General features: G+C 44.8%; 1 protein-coding gene across 11 annotated transcripts in view; it reads right to left on the bottom strand.

Moving 5' to 3' along the window:
• Numa1 (nuclear mitotic apparatus protein 1) overlaps positions 1–12,050 on the bottom strand; it is a 72,158-nt gene that overhangs the window by 32,930 nt on the left and 27,178 nt on the right. For 2 of the 11 annotated variants that reach the window (XM_063256563.1, XM_063256565.1), the window contains exons 1-2: positions 9,111–9,338; positions 2,922–2,995 (exon numbers count right to left, since the gene is read on the bottom strand). In XM_063256563.1, coding sequence (XP_063112633.1) covers positions 2,922–2,963 — 42 coding nt within the window. In that variant the 5' untranslated portion in view covers positions 2,964–2,995; positions 9,111–9,338. Of the gene's footprint in view, positions 1–2,921; positions 2,996–8,649; positions 8,819–9,089; positions 9,341–9,462; positions 9,598–12,050 lie in introns of those variants that run through there. The other 9 variants (XM_063256567.1, XM_063256569.1, XM_003463410.5 and 6 more) reach the window with 7 other exon arrangements.

Here is a 12,050-nt window from a genome sequence, read left to right as displayed (position 1 = left end):
TTACAAGGCCACTCGTCCCTTGCCTTATGACAAACATATGCATCCTTGGGAGGATATAAAAAAAAAAATGTACAAGGAGCTATCCATCAAAGTGTTACTATGGATATCAATGCTCTCTAGAAGGTGGTGTTGTCAACATCCCAAAAAACCCAAAAATTTGATGGATAAATTCAAGATTGGGGTAAATTTTCTGACGCTTTAGATCAATGAAATCCATTCAACTATCTGAAGGCACACTTCTGGCTTTATGTTGATATACTTGCGAGTCATCTGTGTGCTTCTTATTCTATCATAGTCTGTCAAAGAGGAGCCAAGACGGGCCAACTCCTAGACAACACTCAACCAGGACTTAGCCTGATCCAACTGTTGTTACAAAAACAAAAAGGAGGAAATATTGGAGATCACTACCAAGTGGCTCTGAGCAGGATTTAAAATTAACTAATTGGCTTTCTATGTTTATCTGTGAGTCTGTCCTAGGCCTTGGCCCCTTGCCTGGTAACGGGAGCTGATTCATAGTAAGTGAACCTCTATGAATCACTGGTCCTGGCTGAGGCCTGTAGTGGCCTGTGAGGCCAGAGATACCTCAAAGGGCAAGATAAAGCCACAGCTAAGGACACCTTGGCTCAAACATCAATTAAGTAGATAGAGACTGCAGCTGCAGGAATTACTCCTACTGTCTCTCTTCTACCATGTCTTCATGCTAAGACAGTTCTACTGAATTGACTTGATTCATTACTTGGAGATATCCTTGAAGTGACTCCCAAGGTCCTGCTCATTGCCTGTGCTTTCCTCAGTTTCCCCACCCTTTGTTGTTGGACCTAATAAATATGGGTTGTCCAAGAAGTCTTTGCCTTAGTCCTCAGAGTCTTGAGCTCAGGTAAAAGATTTTGACCCTCCCGGAGCCCTAAAATCATACTACTTGTCTCATTTTATTTAAACCTCCATCATACTCTTGTTTGGGAGACTAGGGATATAGATCAGGATCCGAGAGCCAACTAGCATGGCCAGGCAACATACTAAGTATCAAAAACTATTATCACCAGGCATTGTGGCCCACACCTATAATCCCAACATTTAGAGGCTGAGACAAGAGGATCCTTCCCAGTTCGAAACCAGCCTGGGTTAGAAAGTGAGCTCAAGGCCAGCCTGAATTGCACAGTGACACCCTGTCTCAAAACAAAAACAAAAGCAAAAATAAAAACAAAAAAACTATTATCAAAGCCAGGCATGGTGGCATATGTCTATAACTCCAGCACAGTGAGATGCTGAGGCAGAAGGATAGTAAGTTCAAGCCCAGCCCCAGCAACTTAGACTCTGTCTCAAAATAAAAAATAAAGAGGGCTGAGGGTGCAGCTCAGTGCAAAGGCCCTGGGCTTAATTCCCAATACCACCAAAATACACAAAAACAAAGCAACAACAAGAAAGTATTGTGCCGGAGACTTAGTTCAGTAAGCATAAGTGCTTTGCCTGGCAAGCTTGAGATTATGAGTTCAATCCTCAGCACCAAAAAAAAAAAAAGTATTGATACTATCTTAAATGGCTTTTGTTTTGAACTACTGGGCTTAAAGGCAGGACCCTCACTCCAAAATATATCCTCAAACCATTTTTAAAATTTTAATTATCTTAAAAAAAAAGTTTTAAAAATTATTTGGGGACAAGGCCCTATTAAGTGGCTAAGTTGCCTAGGCAGAGCTCAAACTTATGGTTCTCCTGCCTCAGCCTCCCATAGTTCTTGGGTTATAGGTGTGGATCGCCATCTTACTAAATGGTTTTATGTATGTATGTGCACACTGAATGTTTCTTACATACATTACCTCATTATTCTCATAATAATCACATTAGGTATTATTGTCTCATTTATTTATTTCCCCATTTTAAAAATGAGATTCTAGGGCTGCGGATTAGCTCAGCAGCATAAGCGCCTGCCTTGCAAGCAGGCAGTCGTGAGTTCGATCCCCGGTACCGACAAAAAGGAAAAAGACAAAAAAAATAAAAAAATAAAAATGAGATTCTAGCCAGGCATGGTGACACTTGCCTGTAATCACAGCACTTGGGGAGGCTGAAGCAGGAAGATCAACATGAATTCAAGACCAGCCTGGGCTACAAAGTGAGCTCAAGGCCAGCCTGAACTACATAGTGAGACCCTACCTCAAAAACACAAAAAGTAAATAAAATAAAATATAAATAAAAACGAGATGCTGAGAAGCTTAGTTGCTCTGAGCCACACAGGAGCCAGACCTGTGATTCTAAGCCAAGCTGGATGCCCTTAAGACCACCGTTCATCATGATTCATTCCACAGCCTTTTCTGTTTGTAGCCTTAAATGATCAATGCTCACTATTATTTTCTCACAGGCCATTGTCTCAGGGGGGAAATACACAAGAAACATAGAAGAATTTTGGTGAAGTAATCAAGGAGGATGCTAGAAGTCCAAAGAAACACAGTAAGTACGAGAAACTTGTCCTAAGATTAAAGACCATTGAAGTCTCTAGCAACATTGGTTACTAAAGTTCACAAGCAACCTTTAGTCAGAAATGTAGAGTGCAGATGAAGATGGATTTCCATTCTGTCCTGTCGCCACTGTTCCCATAAGCAAAGGAAATACAGTATACACCTCAGAGTAGCCTCTGCTGAGCTAGAGGCACAAATTACTCTACTAAGGAGACACACTAAGCAGACACATCTTTGGAAATAATAAATGTTACAAAACATGGGCCAGGGAGTTAGCTCAGCAGTACATCTGCCTGTCAAATGTGAGGTCATGCATTCGATCCCTAGTTCCAAAAAAAAAGTTACAAAACAAGAAGAATGACAAAGTATGTTCACTGAGACTTCCATACCCCTGGCTCCTAGAAGACTCTTCTCTTGCCTCTCTCTAGTTTCCTGGAAAAGTATGGCTGAGAAAAAAAGCAAGCTACTCACCCAAGAGAGGAGTGCAGTTGCCCGGGTGGCGTGGAGCGTCATCTTGGTGAAACCAGACAGTCACCCCAAAGTACCTAGAACCCGAGAGAGGAAGAAGAGCAGGTAATTGCGTCAGATAACTGGGACTGAGAAGGAGAGGGAAACAGTTCCATTTACCAGTTTAAAAACACTTAAAGCCATTCCTTCACTCTGCTTAATCTACCAAGGGAACATGAGAATGCTAAGACAGCTCAGAGTACACATGAAAACTACTGAAAATCATACCAAGCAAGACAGACATGCATTTAATTTGCCATTTCCAAGCTTCCGTGAAGTCTTGTTCAATTCACAGAAAACCACATGAAAAGCTGGTCTTCAACCCTCCTCTTTTGAGGCATGGTACCCTTAAACATAATCCAAATATGGTTTTTTGGACAGAACTGGGTTTGATACTGATTCCATGTGTGGTCAGCAACTTTAACACAACCTCTTTTAAATAAACCACATAGCACAGTGTCTGGCACATGGCAGTTACTTATGATCACTGTTTTCAAGTAGAAAGATTAATTTCTAGCTCTTCATGCTAGTATACAAATTCTAACTAGTAATAACCAAGTCCTTGCCAGACATGGTGGCACAAGCCTGTAAGCCTAGCACTAGAGACTGAGGCTGGATTGCTACAAATTCAAGGCCAGCCTGGATTACATAGTGAGTTTGAGGCCAACCTAGACTAATATTGAGACCATGGCTCAAAAACATAAATAAATAAATAAATAAATAAATAAAAACCCAAACCAAACAAACAAACAACAACAACAACAAAAAAAAAAAAACCACATACACACAACAACAAAAACTAAGTCCTTGGGGAAACTGCTACAACTTCTGGATGTTTTATATTTTCCACAGAAATGTCAAACCCAAACCAAGATCGTTGGATGAGACCAATTCTGGAGGAGATTTCAGGGGGACATTTAATGAATGATTAGGCATTTGTCCTAGTATTCTTACTCTCAATTTCCTTTGCATTAGGACTATGCCACCTGTCTGCCAACCTACCCATGGGAGCACAGATTTGATGAATAAATTTCCCAACACTTCCTAATACTGTAATTCCCACAAATCTCCATAGCACAATCAACCCCCACTACAGGCCATAGGTACTCAGTCTGTCCCTATATTCTAGAAAGAGGAACAAGAGTGCTAAGAGTCACATCAACCGTAAATCTCCTCACATGTTACCATTTCCAAAATGCAGGTTATAAAATGATGAATATAAAGACACCATCCTTTCCATACGGTGCTCACGCTCTGATAGGGGAAAGAGCCACACTAATCTGATAAATTTACTTCTCATCATCTCTCTCTTTTTTTTTTTTGTCTTTTTCCTTTTTATCGGTACCGGGGACCGAACTCACGACTGCCTGCTTGCAAGGCAGGCACTTATGCCGCTGAGCTAAATCTCCAGCCCCTCCTCATCATCTCTTGTTAGTTCCTATCCAAGTGTACTCGGCTTATCAACCAATCACAAGGTTATTTTCTTAGTCCCTAATATATTCATTCTGTGCCAGAAGCTATCTGGAAAATCAGAGAGGAACATGTGGCCCCTGTTTATAGCAGTGCAAGGAGAAAAACATGTAAATCACTAATGTAAGAAAATAGTTAATGAGGTCATGAATTCAATTCCCAGTACCAAAAAAAGGGAGTGGAGAACAGTTAAATGTTAACTATAACTAGATGCTAATTATAGTGAAATGATTCTAGACCCTGCAAAACCCAACACAATTCCAGTTGTTATTGTTACCAATGTCATAATTTTGGAAATAAGCCAATTCACCTGGGCTTTGGCAGGAGCAAGAGAAATACCGTTAAAGGAGACCTCAGGAGGGCAGAGAAGCTAAGCAACCCACAAGCTCCTCAGTCTTAAATGGTTTTCCCAAGTATGGACTTCCTGCGGGCACTGCCTGTATAGCCCTTGGGGCCTGACCAGGATGAAGGCAGATGACCTCAGCTACTACACTGAAATAAGACTTATCTGTCTGGCCAGCCTAAAGCTACAGGGACCATGCTTGGGTGAAGGAAGCAACTGCCAAATGTTAAACTAGGCTTCTTTCTTTAACTTCTTTGGAGCTATTCAACAACAAGGGAAGTACAGCCCAGACCACCTCCCATCATCTTATCCTCACTGCGGCCAATCCTTAATACTGACCATAGATTTGTAGGCCTTTGATGAGAACCAACATTTCAATCAGAAATTTGGTTGGTGGGAGTGGCTCAGTGGTCAACCACTTGCCTAACACGCATGATACTCCAAGTTTGTTCCCTCCGCCATCAACCCCACCAATTTTTTTTTTCCCTTTTGTTGTACTAAGGATGGAATCTAGGGAGCACTGAGCTATATTCTAGTCCTTTTTAATTTTTATTCTGAAAAGGGTCTAAGTTGCTAGGCTGGGCTCAAATCCATGATCCTCCTGCCTCAGTTTCCCAAATAGCAACAGTTACATGTACTCAGCAAAAAAAGAAAGAAAGAAAATTGCAACCAGAGGTAGCTTTTGTCTCCTCTGAAAGATTTCATAGCTGTGCTGCCAAAATGACCTCAGGTTTAGTCAATCTCTTTTCTCCATGTAACAGGTAAAATGTACCACCTTTATATCCTCTCAGGACAGCCTGTTTAAAACTAGTTCCTCTACTCAAGAAAACTTCATGTGAACGGCAAATGCCTTTTTTCATACTCCCTAGGTACAGAAATAGGAGAAATTCAACACGTAACTAGAGGAAATCCCTATGGACTTTGTTATTAGAGCCTTCGAAGGCCCACTTCCTCAGAGACAGGACACCAGGGTGAGCAGCACTTGCACAGCACAACTATTTGCTGGTACTGATGGTCATTCTGGGTGACAAGTGACTAAAGTCAGTAACACAGCTAATGTGCAGTCCTTGCACTACAGCTTTAAGCATGCCTTGGCTTTGAACCCAAGGGCTTCCAGCCAACCATCCTCCCCACCCTCTCCCTGAAATCTGAGGCAGGCCCCACCCAGAAGGCTGGGTGATGCTAATGGAAAAACAGATCCCTGGGTTTGCAGCCTGGAATCATTTCACGGGAGGATCTGCTGAGATCCACTCCAACTGAATCAGGCTCCCCTCTAAAGTGCCCAATCAATAAACCAAAAACTGAAATTCCCAGAATGTAAGCCAGACTCTGAAGGTATCAACAGAGTCTCCACCTACTTGATTTTTTGGAAAAAAAAAAAAAATGCCCTCAGAATCCAAAACAGTCTCCCTAGAGCTGGTAAGATACCATCTCTTTTCCCTGGTCCAAAAAGGACTGACACGCAGAAGCAGCTGCCTTCTAACCTTAAGGCTCTGCATCCTCTTTCCTAAGCTGACAAAATGCAGCTCTCCCACATCAGGACCAATTCCCACGTTTACAGGAATCCCTCTGCTTCCAGGAAAGGAAAAAAAAGTACCAGCACAAGGAAAGTGACACTCAAGAAAACCAACTGCCCTGTACGCTCTTTGGATCTTAAAGAGTTAAAGCCAGGGCCTGGTTTCCTACTGAGGCTGAAGCTAATGCAAACCACCTGCCCAGAGGCAAGGACTAGAGTCAGGGGGTCAGGTTGCAGAGTTCTGGGATCTGTTCTGAAAAAACTGCAGTTTTAGGAAAGACAAGTGATAGGTTAGGGTTTGAGTTGCAGCAGTACTGCTCTCCACGCCCCACCCCCAGCCTGAATGCCCGCCTGCCCAGAGACCGACTCTTATTCACCTACTGCCTACCTGCACACTACCTTACCTAAAGATAACACCAATATGACCTTTGGTCTAGAGAGCTTTTGCTAAAATGTACTGATCTCAGCTCGTGGTCCTCTATCACTGCTAAACCCCCACTCACTTAGGGCTACCTCCCTCTCCCACAACTTCTGGACTACACATGCTCCCACCTCAAAGGATTCTTCCAGGAACTCCACCCACTTCTCTTACTACATGGTTCCAAAGCCCACAGAATCACAGCTAAGAAAATGGCTGTCCTATCTGCATATCCAAGCTCAATGGCACACTTAGGACCACTCACCCTGAAAGCCTACAAGCAACAGCCATAGAATTCTATCCTGTACCCCTTTCTAAAAGGAATTCCCATCAAGAATGTAGCTCAGCAGCACAGCACCTGTCTGGCAAACAAACACAAGACCCTGAGTTTGATTCCCAGTACAAAAATAAAATAAAATTAAAATAAATGAAAATAAAATAAAAACATAAGAATGGCTTGTGTCCAAAGAATAAATACTATAACTCTGGATCCCTTCCTCCAACTCTAGAAAAGAAAGGTCAGGAGATGCAGGAAAGCAACCACCCAGACTTTATCTGGTAGGTTTCCCCACAGGGACCCAGCAAAGGCCAAGCTATGGCTAATTTGCCATTAAAACAAAACAAAAAGCATAGCTTGGCAGCAGTGACCTGTGCCAGTAGTCTCAATGTAGGTTGAGGGAAGGATAGGATAATTTGAACCAGGCGCAGTTCCACACCGACCTGGACAACACATCACGACTTAAAAATAAGACAAAACAGAACAAAACACTAGACATGGTAGTGCATGCCTGTAATTACAGCAATTGGGAGGCTGAGGCAGGAGGATCACTGCAAGTTAGAGGTCAGTAGGCTATACAGTACGTGGTAAGCTCGAAGTTGGCCTGCCAGCCTGAAATACTGGTAGGTACATAGCAAGACCCAGCTTAGAAATATTAAAAAAAAAAACAAAAACAAAAAACAAAAACAAAAACAAAAACAAAAAAAACCCACAAGCAAAACAAAAAAATCCTAAAACTTTCCAGTGTACCACCTGGCTTTCAGAAGGTAAAAGGCCACATGACTAGCAGCTCTATGAGAAGTCATGGAGGAAAAACAATCTTTTCATCCCCTGGGGAGTCCTGAGTAGAGGGCTGCAAGTCTACAGTTTCTCCACACTCCCGAAGTCAGGGCAAATCAACTTGCTGGGCTATTCCTTGGGCCCTCTGAAGAGTCTAGGTTTGGACTCAGAGCTCACCTCTTCACACAAGCCACTCCACAGACCACTACCCTTTGAAGAGTTTGGCCCAGAGCCCCGAGGCCCTGGAGAGGAACTAGGAAGAGGACACAGAGAATACCAAGATTTCAGTTTCTTCAAACATGGCCTGTTGATACCCACTCCATGCCCCCAGTGGGGCTCAGATCTTATGGCTATGAGCAGGAAGGCTGCCAGACCCATGGCCCACAGCCAACATTCTGCACATGGTGCCCCAAACTGCCTGCAGACGCACTCGGGGGCCCACTCCAGCATCTACTCCCACCACGGTGTTCGCGTACCCTGGTCCCTACCCGCTGACAAAATGAACCTGTTTTCACCGTGCACCACCTCAAGCACGCCCAGGGTCTCACAAGGGAACCAGAAGCCCTCTCCTGAGCTGTCTCTAAGGCTCGAGGGCAGGCACATACGCTTTCCCTCTGAACAAAACACGCTGACATCTATCTACCAGAAGGGAAAAGAAAGCAACCCTCTGCCCTGAAAGGCGCCAACTCCCGGATGTTGGCAAGCTCTGCTCTCTGCGCCTGTTTCTGTGTTTACTTGCTCTCCTCCTCTCCCTCCCCTTTAAGGATGGTACAGGAAAAGGAGGCAAGGGGGGAGAATCCACCCCACCCCCTCGTCTATGTTTGAACAAAAACCCAGAGAAATAGCAAGAGAGAAAAAGTCTCAGTGCGGGGAGGGGGGGGGCCTTACCAGACTCCTAAAGCCAAACGTATCTACAGATTTTAATCCGCCATTAGCATTTAAATCTTGAAAGGAGAGGAGGAAAGGGAGGCAGTGGAAAGTAACCCCACACACAAAAGAAAACTTGTTGGTTTTCTTCTCAGTCAGCCTGGCAGGAGCGATCTTTCTGGCTGACAGCCAGAAGTGCGTCACAGCCCAGGACTCTGCTTTCTTTAAAGGTACAGCGAGCTTCCGCGATGTAGAGCGCAAGCCGGTAGGGACCTCACCGCGCGGATGGGGATGCCCCACGCACTGAAGGTGGCGAGGACGCAGGCTAGAAGCCTGGTCCCCAAACAGGGCAGGGCGCACAGGGTGGGGGAGGGCGGGAGTGCGGAGGCAGAAATCACTCAAGTGCGGCAGCAGTGAGAGCAAGCCGGCCACACTGTGGCACAAACACACAGGACGCGTACCCGGCGGCCTGCCTGACAAACCTGCGGTCGCCGGACACTCCCTTCACGCTTTTCCACACAGGCCTAAGGAAGTAGCGGGGGGCTGTCCATCCCCGGCCAGCCACGGGACGTTTGGGCCGCGGCCGCCTGCACAGGGCAGGGCTCAGGCGGAAGACCGGGAGCAGAAGCCTGCGAGGCCGCACGGCGCAGGCCTGGGACGGGGCGGCTTCCTGCCTGCGCGAGCGGGCGTGTCTGCAGCACACACAGGCCGCCCGTCCGCCCGCCCGCCGCCGCCGCTCGCACACAAAGCGCCTGCCTCCTGACGTGGGCGCCGCCTGCCCGGGGACAAGGCCTCCCCCAGCCCATTCCCTGCGGGAATCTCTCCAGCCTGTACCTTCTGCGTGGCAAGGCCAGGATGCCGCGCCGTGCCCGCTCCTCCCCCTCGGCCACCCAAACAAGAAGCCCAGACAGATTCTGGCCCTGGAGTGCAGGCCTGCGCTGTCCTGTCTGGTGGCCGTGTGCTATTGTCGACTGTGGAATGGCCGCCAAAACCCCAGCTGTGCTGCCAGAACCTAATCCCCTGTTACGCCAGTATTTGTGGGGAGGGGCTGAGGGGCCAAGGCGCGGGACTGAGTTCAGCAGGCACAGGCTGGAGCCCTTAACAGACACAGGCACTGGGACCCATCGGCAGAGTCTAAACGCTCTGCCTCCCCTACAGAGCGAAAGAAAAGATGTCCGACTCTTTGAAGACAAAACCGCAGCATTTCTACCCACTAGAAGCCCATCAAACGGTTCAAAAGAACCCTCCTCTTATTATACCACAAACATTTACTGAGCACCTACTACGTGCAAAGCACTGATAACAGGGCATTGGAGGGAATATCTAAAGAAATTTAACCCAGCATCTGCACTGAGATTAAGTGTAATTCCACGGGAAATCGGAAATGGACTGAAAAACTATTTCAAAAGAGTATGTACTAACTTCTACAAAAGATATAAAAAAATAATAAGCAGGTGAGAGTAAGGCAGAGTTGAGAAAATGAAATGAAATTTTAATCTGGATCCTGAAGTACATAGGTGGAAAGGAAGAGAGTGGGGAAGAAGACAAAGCAGAAGAGGTATGAAAGTAGTGGGAGAACAGACTCAAAGAGTTGGGATCAGTCTTAGAAAATCTTGACTTTCCAACCAAGAAATCAAATCAGGTTTAAAATCTATTTAGTTATTTGTTTTTAATAAGGCTGCAATGTGAGGACTGTGCTCCAGATTTGTTTTGGCACGTAAATGAATGAACCTAGCAGCAAAAAGGTGACGCAGGAGACTGTCCCAACAGACAGAAAACAGGACACAGAGAAAAACCAGGCTGGGGATTTAGCTCAGTGGCACAAACGCCTGCCTGGCAAGCCCAAGGTCATGAGTTCCAACAAAAAATGGAAAAAAAAAAAAAAAAGAGAAAGAGATGAAAAAAAGGAGGGCACTGAGAGGATAAAGAACTGATAGAAAGGGGGCTGGGGATTTAGCTCAGCGGCATAAGCACCTGCCTTGCAAGCAGGCGTTTGGTCGTGAGTTCGATCCCCTGTACCGATAAAAATGAAAAAGACAAAAAAAAAAAGAACTGATAGAAGGGCTGGGGATTTAGCTCAGTGACATAAGTGCCTGCTTTGCAAGTGCAAGGTGTGAGTTCAGTCCCCCCCTACCAAAAAAAAAAAAAAAAGAACTGATAGAAAGCAAAGGTAGGGTGGGTAGGCACTGTTGTGCATGCCTGTAAAATTACAGCTACTGGAAAGGCTGAGACAGGAGAATTTCAAATTCAAAACCCTGTCTCAAAATTACAAATAAACCAGGCATGGCATCCCACACCTGTAATCTCAGCACACAGAGGGGCTGAGACAGGAAGACTGCTGCAATTTCAAGACCAGCCTGGGCCTCTCAAAAAAAAAAAAAAAGTAAAAAGATACAGCTCAGTGCAAGGCCCTGGCTTCAATCCCTAGTACTACAAAAAGGAAAGGAAAAAAGAAAAAGGGAAAGGAAAAATGCAGATGGAAGAACTGTGTAAGGGAAGAAAGTGTGAGGGAAAAAAATAGAGAATCAATCTGAGATGTGGGTCAGAACAGAAGAGAAAATGACAAAACCACTTGCTGCTAATGCTTACTGTGCTCCACATGTCCCTGTCTTACTGACCTAATGTAAGTTTAAACACTCCTTAATGAAGTAGGCACTATTACCACCCAACTACAGAGATAAGGAGGAAACTGAGTCAGAGATTAAATAATTTGCCCAACATCTACAGCTAAAATGTGGCTAAGCACTCTACCATTTGCTATGTGACTCTGCCAAATAACCTGAGTCTTAGAGTCCCTATATTTCGATAAGAATTATGACACCTCTGCTATAAAAATGATGATCAACTCAGTAACATCTACAAGGTGCCAGCACCCTCACTAGCACAAAGTACACAATGGGTACTTCACAAAGGTTACCACCTAGATGGTATTTTGGTTTCTTGTTACCAAAATATCACAACAGAGGTTGGCTCATCATTTGTCGGAAAAGCTGAAGAGGACAGTTGCTCCTCTTGAGGCAGAGGACTAAATCCAGGATGCCTCCCATCTTCCTAGGAGTCTGCATCTCAGATTTTACTTTGAGGACCAGGTCAAATCCCAGCTTCTCCAATACAGAACTGTGGCATCTTGAGGCAAAAGTTAGATTGTGGGAGAAAATCATGTGGAAACTTTCTATGCTATATGTTTATTGCATTTGAAGTTATTTTTCATTACCATGTGTGTATTACACTGGGTGATCAGAAATATGATCTACATTCTGGATTTGGCAATTGTAATACTTATGTGTATTTGCATGCAAGTCTTATATTCATAACCAGAATGTAAATGTAAATTCTTTAAGGGTGTAACCCAGTTCTTTCTCTCATCTACCATACTACCTGGATACTAAAGCTGTTTACATCTGTGCTACTGTACCATATCC

Source organism: Cavia porcellus, unplaced genomic scaffold (assembly GCF_034190915.1).
Source record: "Cavia porcellus strain 051 isolate PalLab524CR breed Dunkin Hartley unplaced genomic scaffold, mCavPor4.1 scaffold_9, whole genome shotgun sequence".
NCBI lineage: Eukaryota > Metazoa > Chordata > Mammalia > Rodentia > Caviidae > Cavia > Cavia porcellus.
The sequence above is the reverse complement of the archived record's forward strand: the minus strand, read 5'-3'. Positions and strand labels throughout refer to the sequence as shown.